This window comes from Lepisma saccharinum, chromosome 6 (assembly GCF_977018435.1).
Source record: "Lepisma saccharinum chromosome 6, izLepSacc3.1, whole genome shotgun sequence".
In the NCBI taxonomy this organism is placed as follows: Eukaryota; Metazoa; Arthropoda; class Insecta; order Zygentoma; family Lepismatidae; genus Lepisma; species Lepisma saccharinum.
Genome location: NC_139234.1, coordinates 84,998,917 through 85,013,409, shown reverse-complemented (window position 1 = coordinate 85,013,409; position 14,493 = coordinate 84,998,917). Strand labels below are relative to the sequence as shown.

Below are 14,493 nucleotides of genomic sequence, written 5' to 3'. Positions count from 1 at the left end.
GGGAGATGGAATAAGAGCCGCCATGTTTCATCGCTAATGTTTCATCGCTTCACATATAAATCTTGTTGGAAAAGAGCATTATTTTCTGCTGTATTGATTGAGTTGGTTTAATTTACTTTCCTTTTCTGCCAGTTTTGACTAATTGCGTAGATGTGGATGAGTGATAATATGATGAAATTGATGAACGGACACTCAGAAATATCCATGCTCAGGCCGGGATTCAACCAGTACCCCTGGCATCATAGCGCAAGGTGCTAACCACTCCACCACGGAGGCTGGCTATTTTCTCCTGCAGCCACCAAAAATCAAGGAATACAGAATCACAAACTTCATGGCCATTATTTGGGAATCTAAATGCAGAATGAACTCATTAACTTAATGGTATCTAGGGTGTTGGAATGAGGTGTACCAGTATGACAACAGATCGAAAATGAAATGTTTATGTAAGCTATCTCATGTAGATCGAACGTTCATACACTGAACACTTTTACTTACTTAAGGAAGTATAGCAAAAACTTAATTCAAAGGGACTATAATAATTATATTCAAAGTGTAACAGAAAGTGCTGCTAAAAATCCCAAAACATTCTGGACGCTAATTAACTCACGCCGGCAACATGACCGTATTCCCCTTCAAGTCTCCTGGAACGGTAAGTCTTGCTACAAAGGATGAGCGTTCATCACTTTTTAACTCGTACTTCCATAGTAACTTTACAAAGAATGCTGCTACCACACTACCGGAAGTCAGGTCCATTATTCCTTACACACTCTTTCAAATCTCAACTAACTGCAATGAAGTTCAAGAATTATTAAAATCTGTTTCAAGTTCCAAAGCTACCACTCCTAATGATATTCCTGCGATATTTCTGAAACATTTAGCCCATATTTTATCCAAACCAATAAGCACAATCTTTAATAAATGCTTCTCCGAAGGTGTGTTTCCTTGTACATGGAAGCAAGCAAATATAGTCCCTATCCTCAAACACGGAAACAAAACTCATGTCACTTCCTATCGGCCGATTTCCTTACTTCCTGCACTTGCACTGCTAGCTGAAAAAATCATTTCTAATCGTATCCTTGCACATGTTTCTCCGTTTCTCTCTCCCACTCAACACGGTTTTCTCCCTCATGCTTCCTGTGATACAAACCTTGCTTGCTTGCTTACCAAAGCAGTTAACTGCCTGAATGCCAACCAAGACATGGATGTCGTATACTTAGACTTTTCCAAAGCCTTTGACTCTATCTCTCACACGCAACTCATCCACAAATTATCGAATAGATTCAATATTCACGGAGCTCTTCTTAAACTACTTTCATCTTACTTGCACAATAGAAAGCAAAAGGTTATCGTATCTGGTTGCTCTTCGTCGTGGCTCCCTGTAGTTTCCGGTGTGCCCCAAGGAAGTTCTCTGGGGCCCCTGTGTTTCTCTCTCTTCATGGATGACATTCACGAATATATTTCTTCCGAATGTTCAGTATTATTGTATGCTGATGACTGCAAATTATTCCGAAACATTACCTCACCTCAGGACACATGCTACATCCAAGACAATCTCAAACACATTGAACGCTGGTGTCAAGACTGGAATCTCAAATTAAATCCGGATAAATCTGTTGTCATGAGGTTTACCCTAAAATCCAATAACACAGTGCCATCCTACAAGTTATGCAACCAGGTTATTCCGTTTGTACGACAGCACAAGGATCTTGGTGTCATTTTTGATAGCAAACTGACTTTCAACCATCACATAGACTACATAACTTCGAAAGCGATGAAAACACTTGGGCTAATTTACAGATTTACAGACATAACTCACGTTTCTGCCCTCAAAACCTACTTTACAATGTGTGTTGTTCCTATTCTTGAATATGGCTCCTGTATTTGGTCAATGGCATGTGAAAGCAATTTAAAGAAAACAAACAAAGTAGTAAGTTTCTTCGTCAGAATAGTCAAACACAGATGCCCAGCCCTTGCAAACTTCTCCAAACAAGAAATTCTATCCACTCTACAAATTCATGACCTTTCTCTTCGCCGTCAACTCTCAGATTTAACACTACTCTTCAGAATCATTAATGGACAACTTTTCACCAGCGAACTCTTGCCACTTCTTAATATCAGAATCCCACGTCCCAACAGTAAATGCAACAACTTCTTTTACATTAAATCTTCAAGGCTATCCTTAGAACAAAGATCACTTCTCTACAGGCTACAAACCATTTACAACTCATTAAAAGACGCTCCGGGCTTCCATTTATCAAAGCAGACTTACAGAACGGTGTGCATAAAGCAGCTGAAGTATAAATAATATTATTCTTGATCTAGTTGTTATTATTCTTGTTATATATGTATATGTGTGTGTATGTGTCCATCTTATTATTTTGTTTATTTCTTTTCCGGTTGATATCCTGATGTAAAATGGATTTTTCTGTATTCAGGACTTTTCAAATAAATTTAAAAAAATATATATATATAATTTATACCAGAATCGAATCCAGCACCCTTTAGTGCAAGGCAATCACGTTAACCACTATCCTAAGGGACAGGCCAGAGTCTTTTGTGCCATTGGATTGTACACAATGGAGAATGACGATGATACATAAGTAATTTTATGCACATATCTAATTTCTTAAAATTTATCTAATTTGTGTGTGAAAAAGTGGATATATGATGGCAATGGAAATAAAATGTCCATGCGCTCAAATGATTGTGCTTTTATCTTTGGTACGACAGGTTCAAGGTTCAATCCCTAGCAGGAGCCCCAAAACTTCTGTGCTGGCTGAACATCATGAGGACAATTGGGGAGCTACTTGAAAGCAACATAGAAGAGAAATCCGTTCTAAAAACTAAATGGGAGTCAATGTGAACACGCGTCACCAAATGGAAAACCACTTGGCAGGCCTTGTACACTTCTGTTCAGAGAAAGTGGCACACTCGTTTGAGTTGAAGTCCAGCCTCGTATCTGGCAGTACAGCTGAAGTAACTGTTTGGAAAGCAGCAGTGTTGCTTACTATCATCAATCATTTGAACACATTCGGGTCTGGCCTCATAATACAGCATTTTTACCTCTGGCCTGCGGTTTTTGGTTGTTTTTCAAACAATCATAGAAAAAAATATTTTTAATTTGTTTTTATTTACCACACATTTCTTAAATCTACAAAACTTCCTCTTTTCAATGAACAAAAATTTGTTAAATTTTCTTTCCATTTTCAGACATTTTTGAATATTTTTTTCAGCAATGTTTTGTGAAAAAAGAAAAAGTACAACATTGTAACAAATGTTAATATAGAGATATTTTAAGTTCATAATCTGGAAATTTCAATAATTAACAAAGCAAAAGCTACATAAACTATCAGGTGGCTCAGTCGGTAATGCGTCTGACTGCCATGCTAAAGGTCCCGGGTTTGATCCCCGGCCAGTTCAAATCCGGGAACTTTTCTAACGATGGAAGCGGCCCCGGTGCCCACCCAGCATCGAATAACATGGGTACCTGGGGAAACCTGGGGGGTAAAGGCGGTCAGGGGCGTGGTGCTGATCACATCACCCCCACTTACGACTGGATCAAGAAAGTGTGGGGCGTTACCCCCACACCCCCTATACGCCTTCATGGTGTTGTGCTGAACACAGGGGAACACTTTACTTTTTTTACTTTACATCTTTTGAATCTTGCATAAGAATACTTCTTATGTGCACATAACAAAAAATAATTACAAATTACAGGTAATTAGCTTTTGTATGAAAAAGTTCAAAACATTCAGGAATGCAGAGAGCAACGTCAGAGCTGGGGCAGTAAAATGTTGTGTCTTTTCTTGCCCAATTGCCAGTTCCTTTTTTGTGCCTGTCTACACAAACTTTACATGACCTACAGGGCCTTGACTTTTTCTCTTTAGGGGGGATTTTCCTTGGAAAATGGCAGCCTATTAGCCTATCTGCTGTAGTTGACATTGATGTTTGACCTTGAATATCTTCGCCCGCTTTGAAGAGTAGTGTTTCCCCTACTTGGATGATGAACTCTTCCAGAGACATATTATGATTTTCCCTGTTTACTTTCTTATAAATTACATACGTATTCACCACTGACCTAATGAACAAATGGAATGCAGAATTTCCGCTATGCGGTCTGGATCTAACAACATCATTATAAGCAATGCAACATACATCAACAGACAACAAACAGTACCAGGTGCGAGATAAAAATAGGACATGAGTCACCTAGCGGTCGGAATTTCAACCAAAAGGCTTGAAGGAAGAACACGCACATGAGACGAACATAGCCCGTAGTTCAATCGGCAAAGTGACTGACAAGCTATGCCCGTCTTTCGTCCACATTGACTGTGCACTGCGGACTATACCCGTCATGAGACCCCAATGTGTTAACCACAAGCAGGGAATTTTGTGTCTCTCAGACTCAAAGAAAAGGGCTAACGGAAAGATTGCAGTGTAAATATTAATTAACTGAACTGTCCACGTCTACAATCAAAGTAATGTAAATGTGAAAAATTTGTGAAAAATATATTTTAAAAAAAATACATTTTTGACGTTCGTGATGAAGTAGTTATCACAATACATTAGAATGCAAGGGCTCCGGGTTCGAATTTGGCCTTCATCATCGCGAGTAGCAAATAATGGAAGAAAAGCAACACTAAATAACGAAAAGAAAAAAAATGCCAATAGAATAAGTGACACGGAAATAGTGCTGTTGTAATTCCTGAAAATGATTGAAAAAGAAATCTTTCAGAAATAGTGTTATCCTAATCCAGGAGAAGGATTGAAGAATAAAAAAAAAAACTCCTTCCCCATACATTTTGGCACACAGATTCACAAAGTTGGCACTGAATATGCAATGGGAATAATAATAGAAATCCGAAAGGAAGAAGAGTTTGTGTCACAGCCAGGGGGGCACATTGCTTCGCCCTTTGGGGGTACGTACTTAAATGTTATTTAACACGGCTACAGAAATATCTTAATCTCAGAGGATAGGTTCTTTATTCGAGAATTCCAAATAAGAAAGCGTTTTATAGCCAAGAGGATATAGATAAATGCGGATCTAAAATATAGAGAAAATATAAAGCAAAACTTGTATATACATTGAAATATATATATATATATATATATATATATATATATATATATATATATATGCTGATTTCAAATTTACGTCGGTTATATTCTTCTTGAAAGGAAATCTTCTTCTTCTTTCTTCTCGTAATTTCTGGGAAAAGGCTTCTTCTTCCTTCCTATCTTTGATTTGGGAAAAGGCTTCTTCTTCTTTTCTTTTTTGATTATAGAATAGGCTTCTTCTTCTTTTCTTCCTTCTATTTTAGGAAAAGGCTTCTTCTTCTTTTCCTTCTTCTAATTTATTGTCTTTCTTTTTAAAGCTTAATCTTATTTATTATATATATATGCGCTCGCTTTCCCCGCTTCTTTGGTAAACGATACAAGCTATACTTATAGAAAGAGTAGGGTCGACTAAACTGACAATAGCGCCACCTCCTATGTAACGACCAAAGGGGAATAGCCCAGGATCGCTAACAGCAAGCGCTGCCTATGGCTCAGTGCGTCTAATAAGAAGCGCAACCATAAGTGCTTCGGGGTGTCTAATTGAACACAGCGCCACCGAGGGACCGACAAATACAAAAGCTGACGATGTTCTCCTCGTCAGAGAATCAAAAAAGAGATACATTTCTGAATTCATTTGCTCACTTAATAACTTTCCTAATTGTTTCATATATGAGCATGTTCTTAATTATCTTAATTTGCTATATACAACATTTTATTCACTCCTTCTATAATTTTTATACGCTTCCTTTATATATTTATCATTTGCTATAATATATATAATTGCTCTTCTCCGCTCCTATTTTCTACAATTAACTCTGCTCCTCTTTAAATGGCATGCTGCCATCTATCGTCACTCTCGGGAAACATTTGTTCCTTGCACCTTTCATTGTGTCATCTGAAACTGGCACATGACAACATCAGAGGAGATATCCCCCCAACCACATCAGTTATCCAGGCTATTAAAAATAAGTCAATGGTTGTCCTCTCATTTAACTTTAAGAGTAAATGGAATTTTTGTAAAATAAAAATTGTCGGGCTTTACTTTTTTTACACGTGCACGTTGGTATCGTAATGGAGCACAAAAATAGAATTGTGACTCTTGTAAAATTCTTACCAAATGAAAGAATGCCTCCATACAGCACCAGGAAAACCTGGAAATCTCAGGGAATTTGAAAAAATACAAATCTCAGGGAAAATCTTGTAATTGATTAATGGTTCCCAATGAAGCAAAACTGAGGGATTATAATATGCTCCTGTCTGTGGATAATCCAAGCTGTTGTGGTATTTCTCTTTCAGCAAGGAACTCATATCTATTTCTTCGTCTGTTTCTTGTTTTTAAATGTGATTCCAGGGCTGGTGACCAAGTGTATACCCTCATAAATTTTGCGCTTTTTAAAGTTTAATTAGCCGATTTCGATCTTTTACATGATGTAAAATATATGTTATGTGCTCAGCGCATGGAAGACCTGATACAGGAACTTCTCAGGAGAAAGAGAATGAAGGCTGTAACTGGTGATAAAGTAATTCACCAGATCATCCGTGCACAATGTCTGTAGTAAAAAGGAAATAAAAAAGAAGTTTTGTAACTTTTCAATCAAAACTGATGCACTAGATTCTTTTTTTACAGGTGTCATGAAAGGCAAGAATGACTTCTCTGAGTTATGGAGCACTGTTAAGTTGGTTTCACATGACAATGCATATGAAAGTAGGTTTTCTGTAAATAAGCAGGTTTTAATAGAAAACTTAAAAGAAGAGTCTGTTGTGGCTATTCGGCACGTTTATGATGCAGTGAAAGCGGTAGGAGGAGTGTCAAATGTAGAAGTAAGCCAAGATATGATCCAGAGTGTTAAAGGTGCACGTATTAGATGCGAAGAAGCATTGCAGAAGATGAGAAAGAAATGTGATCACAAAGAAGACAAAAGGAAAGAAATGAAACGTAAAGCAAGTGAGATCCGTGCTTTACAAGCCAAACAACAAAAGATGCAAGGAGAAGGAAAGGCTATCGCAGAACAATTAAAAAAAACTTGAAGCTTCTGAGAAGTAAAGTTTCTTAATTAGCTGCATCAGACATTAAGTACATTTCTTGTTTTATATATCAGTCTCTGTAACTTATTATTCCTTTTTACATCGGTACTAATAATTGTCACTTCATTTTAATATGTTTTAACAATTCAAATAATTTGTTTGTCTTAACTATTATTGTACGCATTACAGATTAATTGATATTGTATCTATTTATAAACATCTATGAAAAGAGTGAAAATATTTCAATGTTCTACATCAGATATGTTAGAAATTGTTTCAGAGTTGTTTAAAGTTCTAGAAAACTGGTCATCTTTGTTCTTAATTACATGCAAAGAAGTGTAATTTTATTTTATTATTGAACTAGCTTTGTTATTTCCATCAGGAAACAACAGTAATAAAGAAGATGATGGTATGGCTATGAGGGGAAATGGAGGAGGCCATTGTAAAATTATAGTAGTCTTTTACTGTGCATTCAATAGTCTGGATAAAATATGAGGATTCTGGAAAACTCAGGGAAAATGGATTTGGAGTTTGCATGGGAACCCTGTCCATAGATTCCAGAATAATGACTCTTCTTTTTGAAATAAATAGTTCAAAATAATGTAATTTATGTGCCGTTGGTTAATGAGATGCGTCGTCACATAGCAGAATCTGCCATGTTGACGGAAACTAGAGAACGGTAATCATTTAAGCTTGGAAACACTAACCTTCCATTTAAGCACAACTTCCCAATGTCTTCATTAATTTTCATGTAAAAGCTTTACTTGTATTTTGTCATAATGTGTACAGCATATGAACCCTATCTGATGAAGCCTATTGCTTTCAAATGAATGTATCTAGCGAGAAGCGACATCAAAAGATTTGAGCTGGAGAAGAAAAGATGCAATCTTATGGATATATTAGTCGAATAGCTTGGTTTCTTCACCGTGGCTTGTGGCCATGTCGGTTAAAGGCCAGCTCTGTAAGCTGAAATCCTAGGTTCGAATCCCCGTGTCTCCAAAATATTTTTTCTTACCAAATGGGTGCTACATAATGTATTTTATTCTCGTCACACCAATTGCAGCCTGAAATTTTTTATTGTTTGCGTGCCAATAAGAAAATATGTATTGAAACTATTACTTATTCAGAGAATGTGACTGTTTTTTGAGAGTACTTGAAATTGAGATTTTTTCAGTTGCTGCTAAGCCTCGATATTTACAAGTGCTAAAATTGAAAATTGTTGTGTGGTAAAACATACAGTTAATATTCTCAAAAAGAAAATCACTGAAATTAAATTAGTAAGTTGTGAGGAACATCAGCAGATGTATATTAAGATGTTCCATCTTTCACATGTCACTCTCCTGGTTTTATATATAGATAGTTATTTACAAGTGACCCACTCGATGAATGCTCGCACCTTAAGAGTAATTTTCAGATGGGACAGAAAGAATCCTGGTCCAAGACGTGCACAGATTGTAGATGTTATTATCAGACACAAACAGAGAATTAATCAGAAACTACAATTATTTACCTAAACATCATTCATATGGCACTTCGAATCGAGCTGTAAAATATGTATTTTGGATAATTAGCTGTTTGAATTATTCTTCTTATATTATACTTATTATACTTCTGCTTTCAAGGTGCAATGTTAAGCGAAACAGCTGAATCAAGACTGCAATCTAATATTAATAGCAATACAACCATTGCAGCATAGAGAGATGAAAGGGACAAATATGTAGTTTCCATTCACATTCCATACTACGCAGGCAACGTCTGGGGTTACTTATCGTATGAATTGGTTTTAAGTAAATTCGACGTTACATTCCATGGAATGTTTGTTTCCTTGTTACGAACTACCTGAATAAAAGCTTCCTCTTGTCTGTTAGCTTTCGCGGGAGCTGCTTTAGTCTCCCAACGTCAAGTATTCGCCATGTTCGGGTAAGATAAGCACCAGTCATGTAGTCACGTGAACCTGCCAATCCAGCTGTTTCTTCTCTGCGACCGAGAAACAGAAACACTTCATTTTGCTTTGGTATAAATTAACAAACTGCAAGGGTCACGAGTTCGAACCCTGTCAGGATCAGAATTTTTTTCTTCTCTTTATTGACGTGATAAACAGTGAAGTGCAGCAAGATTCGAAAGTAGATTTTGATATTTCAGTTTATTTTGGCCATCGATGTATAATATGTAATTTCGAAAACCGCCAATGTTCAAATCAATAGCAAACATTCAGATGTAAAAACATATGGTGCTAATGGGAAACCTGTATTTCTGCGCTTTTAGAGGTTACTTAGAGAAGGAAAAATTATACACTTATTTCAATTGTCTCTTGATTTTCACAGGGGAACATGGCCAAGTGATTTATTTCAAAACATGTCAAAAGTCTGTGGATACGTCACACTCACACTTCAGTTATACCCAGGATGGGACTAATTTACAACACAACATACGAAAGTCTCTCCCTTATGTCACAAAATTTATCAATTTCTAATTTAGCTCACGATTAAGCTGGAGAACTATACAATTAACTGTCCAAACAAAAATAAATTAAATTAATCATTTTCCAACAACATAGAAATCAAATAATCCACATTCCTAGGTAAAAAAAAAACAGGCAAACTTTCCATCATGTTTATGAATTATATAGTCGCCAAATAGAGTGTTTTCTTTTTATATGAACACTACTAGAAAGCAATTTTGGTCGATAATTTTAGTTGAAAGAAGTTTTTTTTTTTTAATTCTTAGTATTAACTCCTGCAACCGGATCAAATGATATTCCTTGACGTTTACAAAATTAAGAGATTTAGAAGAGAGAGTTGATCCAAACACTTACTCGTGCACTATAAAATAACTACAGCTAATCATCCAAAAGACATATTTTACAGCTCTATTCTAAGTGCCATATGAGTGATGTTTAGGTAAATAACCGTAGTTACTAACTAATTCTGTTTGTTTCTGATAATAACATCTACAGTACAATCTGCGCAAGTTTTGACTTTACAACTTGGATCAGGATCTTTTCTTTCCCATCTGAAAATTACTCTTAAGGTGCGAGCATTCATCAGATTCTGCTATGTGACGACGAATCCTCCCTGGACAAGTTGGAATTCTGGAAACTTTTTTCACAGGTGAGAAACAAGGTCACATTTACTTAGTGATAGGGACAATGAATTTTCGCGATGCGCGAAATCGCGAAATGTGGAAAAAAGATGCAATTTTGAACTTTCTGCATGTAACTACACCCCCAATGATGAAATATTCATGAGCTTTATTCGCGAAGTAATGCGAAATGTGTGCTTTTCCACGAAATGAAAGCTTTTTCGGGAAATAACCGTGAAATATCATCAAATTATGTAGAAAACACGCAAAACCCGGCAATCGAGGTTGTGCACGCAAACTGTCCATTTGTAACGAAATGTTTGCCTAAAGTTTCCTAGCACTTGCAGCTGAAGACCGTTTTATCTTCGATCACATCCGGAAGATGGTGCAAATTGGGATTTCCCATGCACATAATCTCAGTTCGAAAACTTCTCCCTGTCAAGCTGCATTCCTTTCTTCCCCCGAATGTCTACTCAACTTCCAGTTTCATTGAACTTGCTAGCTGTAGCAGCGATAACATTAGTCTGTTCCCGCACATCAAGGGATACAATAGTATCATTTGTGTTCAGTCATGAATAAATTTTGTTTATCATCATGTGATTTTCAACATGTGTTTGTGTATGTGCAGTAGTGATGTGATTATTTTATTTGTTGGACAGCAAGGATATCCTTTAAATACATACAATGAATAAATCACTTGAGATATGCAATTTAGAAATGAAGTGATTTTGTGTCGATGTTTTCTTTTTGGTTGTACAGCTAAGTACTTGTGCATGTGTACAGTATATAAAAATTAAGTAGTTTATCAATTTATAGCTCTTTTGTATGTTGTTTCCTCTCATAATGAAAAAGTGTGTGCAATTTTTTTTCACCGCTGGTATATACCGCTGATCTAACATTTTATTTACCGCTCTCCTCAGTTTTTATTTACCATAAATTTGTGTCCCTACTTATTGGATTTACTTTGAGCCATACTCCAGAGCAGACTCTATATTTTAGAGGTATAAAAAGGAAGGGGGAGGGGTTAATCACTAATTTCTCTTATATTAATCAGCAACTTATTATTACCATAATCTGTTAATTCTGGTTTGTCTTTTAAAACTTTAGAACTTTTGATGGTCATTAACACTTCCATTGACTACATTTTGTTTTTTTCAAATGACTTGGTTTGCACGATTGTTTAATTGTGGAAGTCAAGGACCATTGGAAGAAAGATAACAATTTCCATTAACACTTATGTAACATGTTTGGGAGGAGGGGTTCCTAAATTAAGATGCATCAGGAACAATTTGTAAATGTTTAGCATAAAATGTTCATTGCACCAAGTATTGAACTTTTCGAAAATTCACCTTGAAAACTGGGAATTATGCTTAATTCTAATTGGGTCATAGAGTAGCTACGATATACTGTACATTACTTATTAAAGGAACTACTTACAAATATTTTGAATAAAAATTGAATTTCTACTGTAAATTTTAGTAACAATGGAAATAACTTTTCATAAATAGATTGAAGTACTTACTCTTCTTTCACAGTGCAAGTCTGAATTGTTGACGCCTTCCTGCTTCTCGTATTGTAGCCATGTTTACTGATGACTATTGATGATTCTGCAGGAAAGAAGCTACTTTGATCTTCATTCTCTGTCTCACTGTCCTCTATATTTTCCTGCTTCACTTGCTGTATAATTGAGATATTTTCACTATTATCTGCTGCATTTAACACTGTGTCAAGCTCATTACAGATCATGTCCATCAATTGTTCTCTTTTTATGCTAAACCAAGAATCGTCACCATTCGAATTCACATTGTCAGACATGATCCCACAGACATCCTTTTTATTACTACAAAAACTTTCACTTTCTGAATCTTGAGCCTTTGAACCTTTCTGTTTTAGCGTTTTTGCATTTTCCACCATGGAAGCCAACTGAGCTATGATATTAGCTTTTATTGCGTCGGTAACTTTCTCTGAAAGGCATGCATTTTCCACACTCATATCATTTGGACTTAGGGGAATTGTAAATGTATTATCAATCTCTACAGGCTGATTTGGAGCAGATTCAACCTGTACTGAATCTTGACTTGCATCACACTTTAGTCCTACTTCCATTTTTATCACAATTTCAAAATCCGTGTCCATATTTTCATCTGACAAACCCAAAACATTTAATATGTCTTGTGTATCCATGGTTAAATATTTCAGTTTTTACAAATTACGATTCATCCACTACCTGGAATACTGATGAAATTGTCTTCCCTCTCTTGATAGTGTTGACTGCTTAATACTAAAAACTGAAAGTAAAAACAAAACATTGCATGAAATACATCACAATAAATGCTATAAGAAGACTAAAAAATTATGCAATCGTAAAATTAAATGTTAATAACATGAATTTTTAGAGATTGTTACAGTAAGTTCTTTGCTTCACAATTAACATTAACCCTCCGTAACCCACGTGGCAGCACTCAAAGCTCCCTTTTTTAAAATTTTGAATTATGTTCCTTACCAGCGCAATAATGACCAGAAAAGTGCTCGGTAACCTATCTACACTATTTCCATGGAAACACAGAGGTGTTCGCACCTTTAGTTGCTTACACGCATCTGAAGTGACCGGTCACTATTAGGCAGCAGTCAGTATCGTGCACAGGAACGTTTCCTACCTTAAATCATAGCACATAAGCCATGAATTTAGTGGAAATAAGAATAATAAATTGATGGTAGGTTGTTCAGAATACAAACTATTTGTATGAAGAAACCATTGCAGTACCCATATAAAATGCCAGAGTTGTCAAAATAACGATATAGAAAAGTGGCAACATTTGGCTCCTTTTATTTGAGTCAATATGTGTCTTTTTACATAGATCTCATAAAAAAATTGAGATTTGAACATTTTAAAAGTATTTTGTAAGTTTTTCGAGTTGTATTTTGTATATTTGATTGCTTTTTCAGTGAGTCAGTAAGATTTTGACTGAGAATTTGGCACAAATAGTTCCTCTCCAAGCCGCTTTAAATCGTACAATTGCAATTTGTTTTAAAAAATACATTGAAAATATTGTGAATGGTGCGTTCTTTTCTTTGGTCCTTCATTATATGGCAAACTTCTAATTATTTTTAGAATAATATTTTGTTGCATTTGCTTCAAACGTCTAAGCCTGTAATTCTATGAGATACTTTTTCTAATTTTTAAAAGTTTATTTCTTTTAATAGCTAATAAAATTGTCTGAAATGGACAAGATTGCATTCATATACATTTTGCTTGATTTCCAGTAAATGCTAGTGTAATTCAACATCGATCTGCATCAATAATTCATGTAAATAACGTTGGTTGTGAAACAGCGGCACTGAGTGCGGTGCACAGGACATTTGTGCTACTATGAGAAAGTGGATGACGAAGGGTTAATAAATGCTATGGATGAGCTTACAAAAAATTTCTACCACTCTTAACTAATCACAGTAATGAGGGTGAATGGTGATTAGATGATATCAGCACCACAGCTGGATATTTTGGCACCCTAGGCAAGATTGTGGTTTGGCACCCCCTCCCCTAACAAGCACAGACGTTTTATGTTCCTCCTTCGATATTTTCTTCTTATACCATCGTTTGTGACATTTATATGCTACAAATTTTGAAATGATGAAACAAAAGTGCTTTAAAAAAATAATATAGGTTAGACAAGGTGTATCAAGATGATTTGAGTGACAATAACATGTTCCATGAATAATACAACGTAATCACTGATTGAATATCCAATGAAATACATTCAAACTCGTCCTTCTTTTTTTACGTTGCAGTAGTTCTAAATTCTGCCGTCAGGTGCCAGGCTGACCAGTTGTAAAATGGCTGCCACTGGTGAGAAGAAAGCACTTTGCAAGAGTAGGTCGGTCGTGAGTGTGCGTCAGTTTTGTACACAATTTCATGAAGATCTACCAGCAAAGAACTAGATCGCATTAACACTGCGTTGCAAACCATTGAGAAGAACATGTTGAAACGTGCCTGGATGAAGATATATTCCCGGACTGTCATGTGCAGAGTGCAGAGTAATGAAGGGTGCTCACATTGACCATTTGTGAGTTAACTTCACAATAACCGTTGGCAGTTACATTACATGTTAAATTGAATCTTCTTTTGACAAATTATGAATAAAATATAACTAGTTGAAATCATTCACATCATTCTGAAACACAAATTTAAAGATTTAGGTAAAACTATCAAAGCTGGGAAACGTCTGTAACTCGTTTATTCTGTAATTGTTGACATTCATACTTACCTATTATGTATTGCGAAAGATTGTTTAACAAGGGATTTCAGTTCTTCTTCTTAACTAAATTAGT

At 35.8% G+C, this 14,493-nt stretch overlaps 1 protein-coding gene across 3 annotated transcripts in view; it reads right to left on the bottom strand.

Annotated features, from left to right (window-relative positions):
* Positions 1-14,493, bottom strand: part of LOC145989484 (uncharacterized) — a 90,929-nt gene that overhangs the window by 72,960 nt on the left and 3,476 nt on the right. For all 3 annotated transcript variants that reach the window (XM_083124834.1, XM_083124833.1, XM_083124832.1), the window contains exon 2: positions 11,687-12,452. In XM_083124834.1, the coding sequence (XP_082980960.1) occupies positions 11,687-12,348 (662 nt within the window). In that variant the 5' untranslated portion in view covers positions 12,349-12,452. The remainder of the gene's footprint in view (positions 1-11,686; positions 12,453-14,493) is intronic.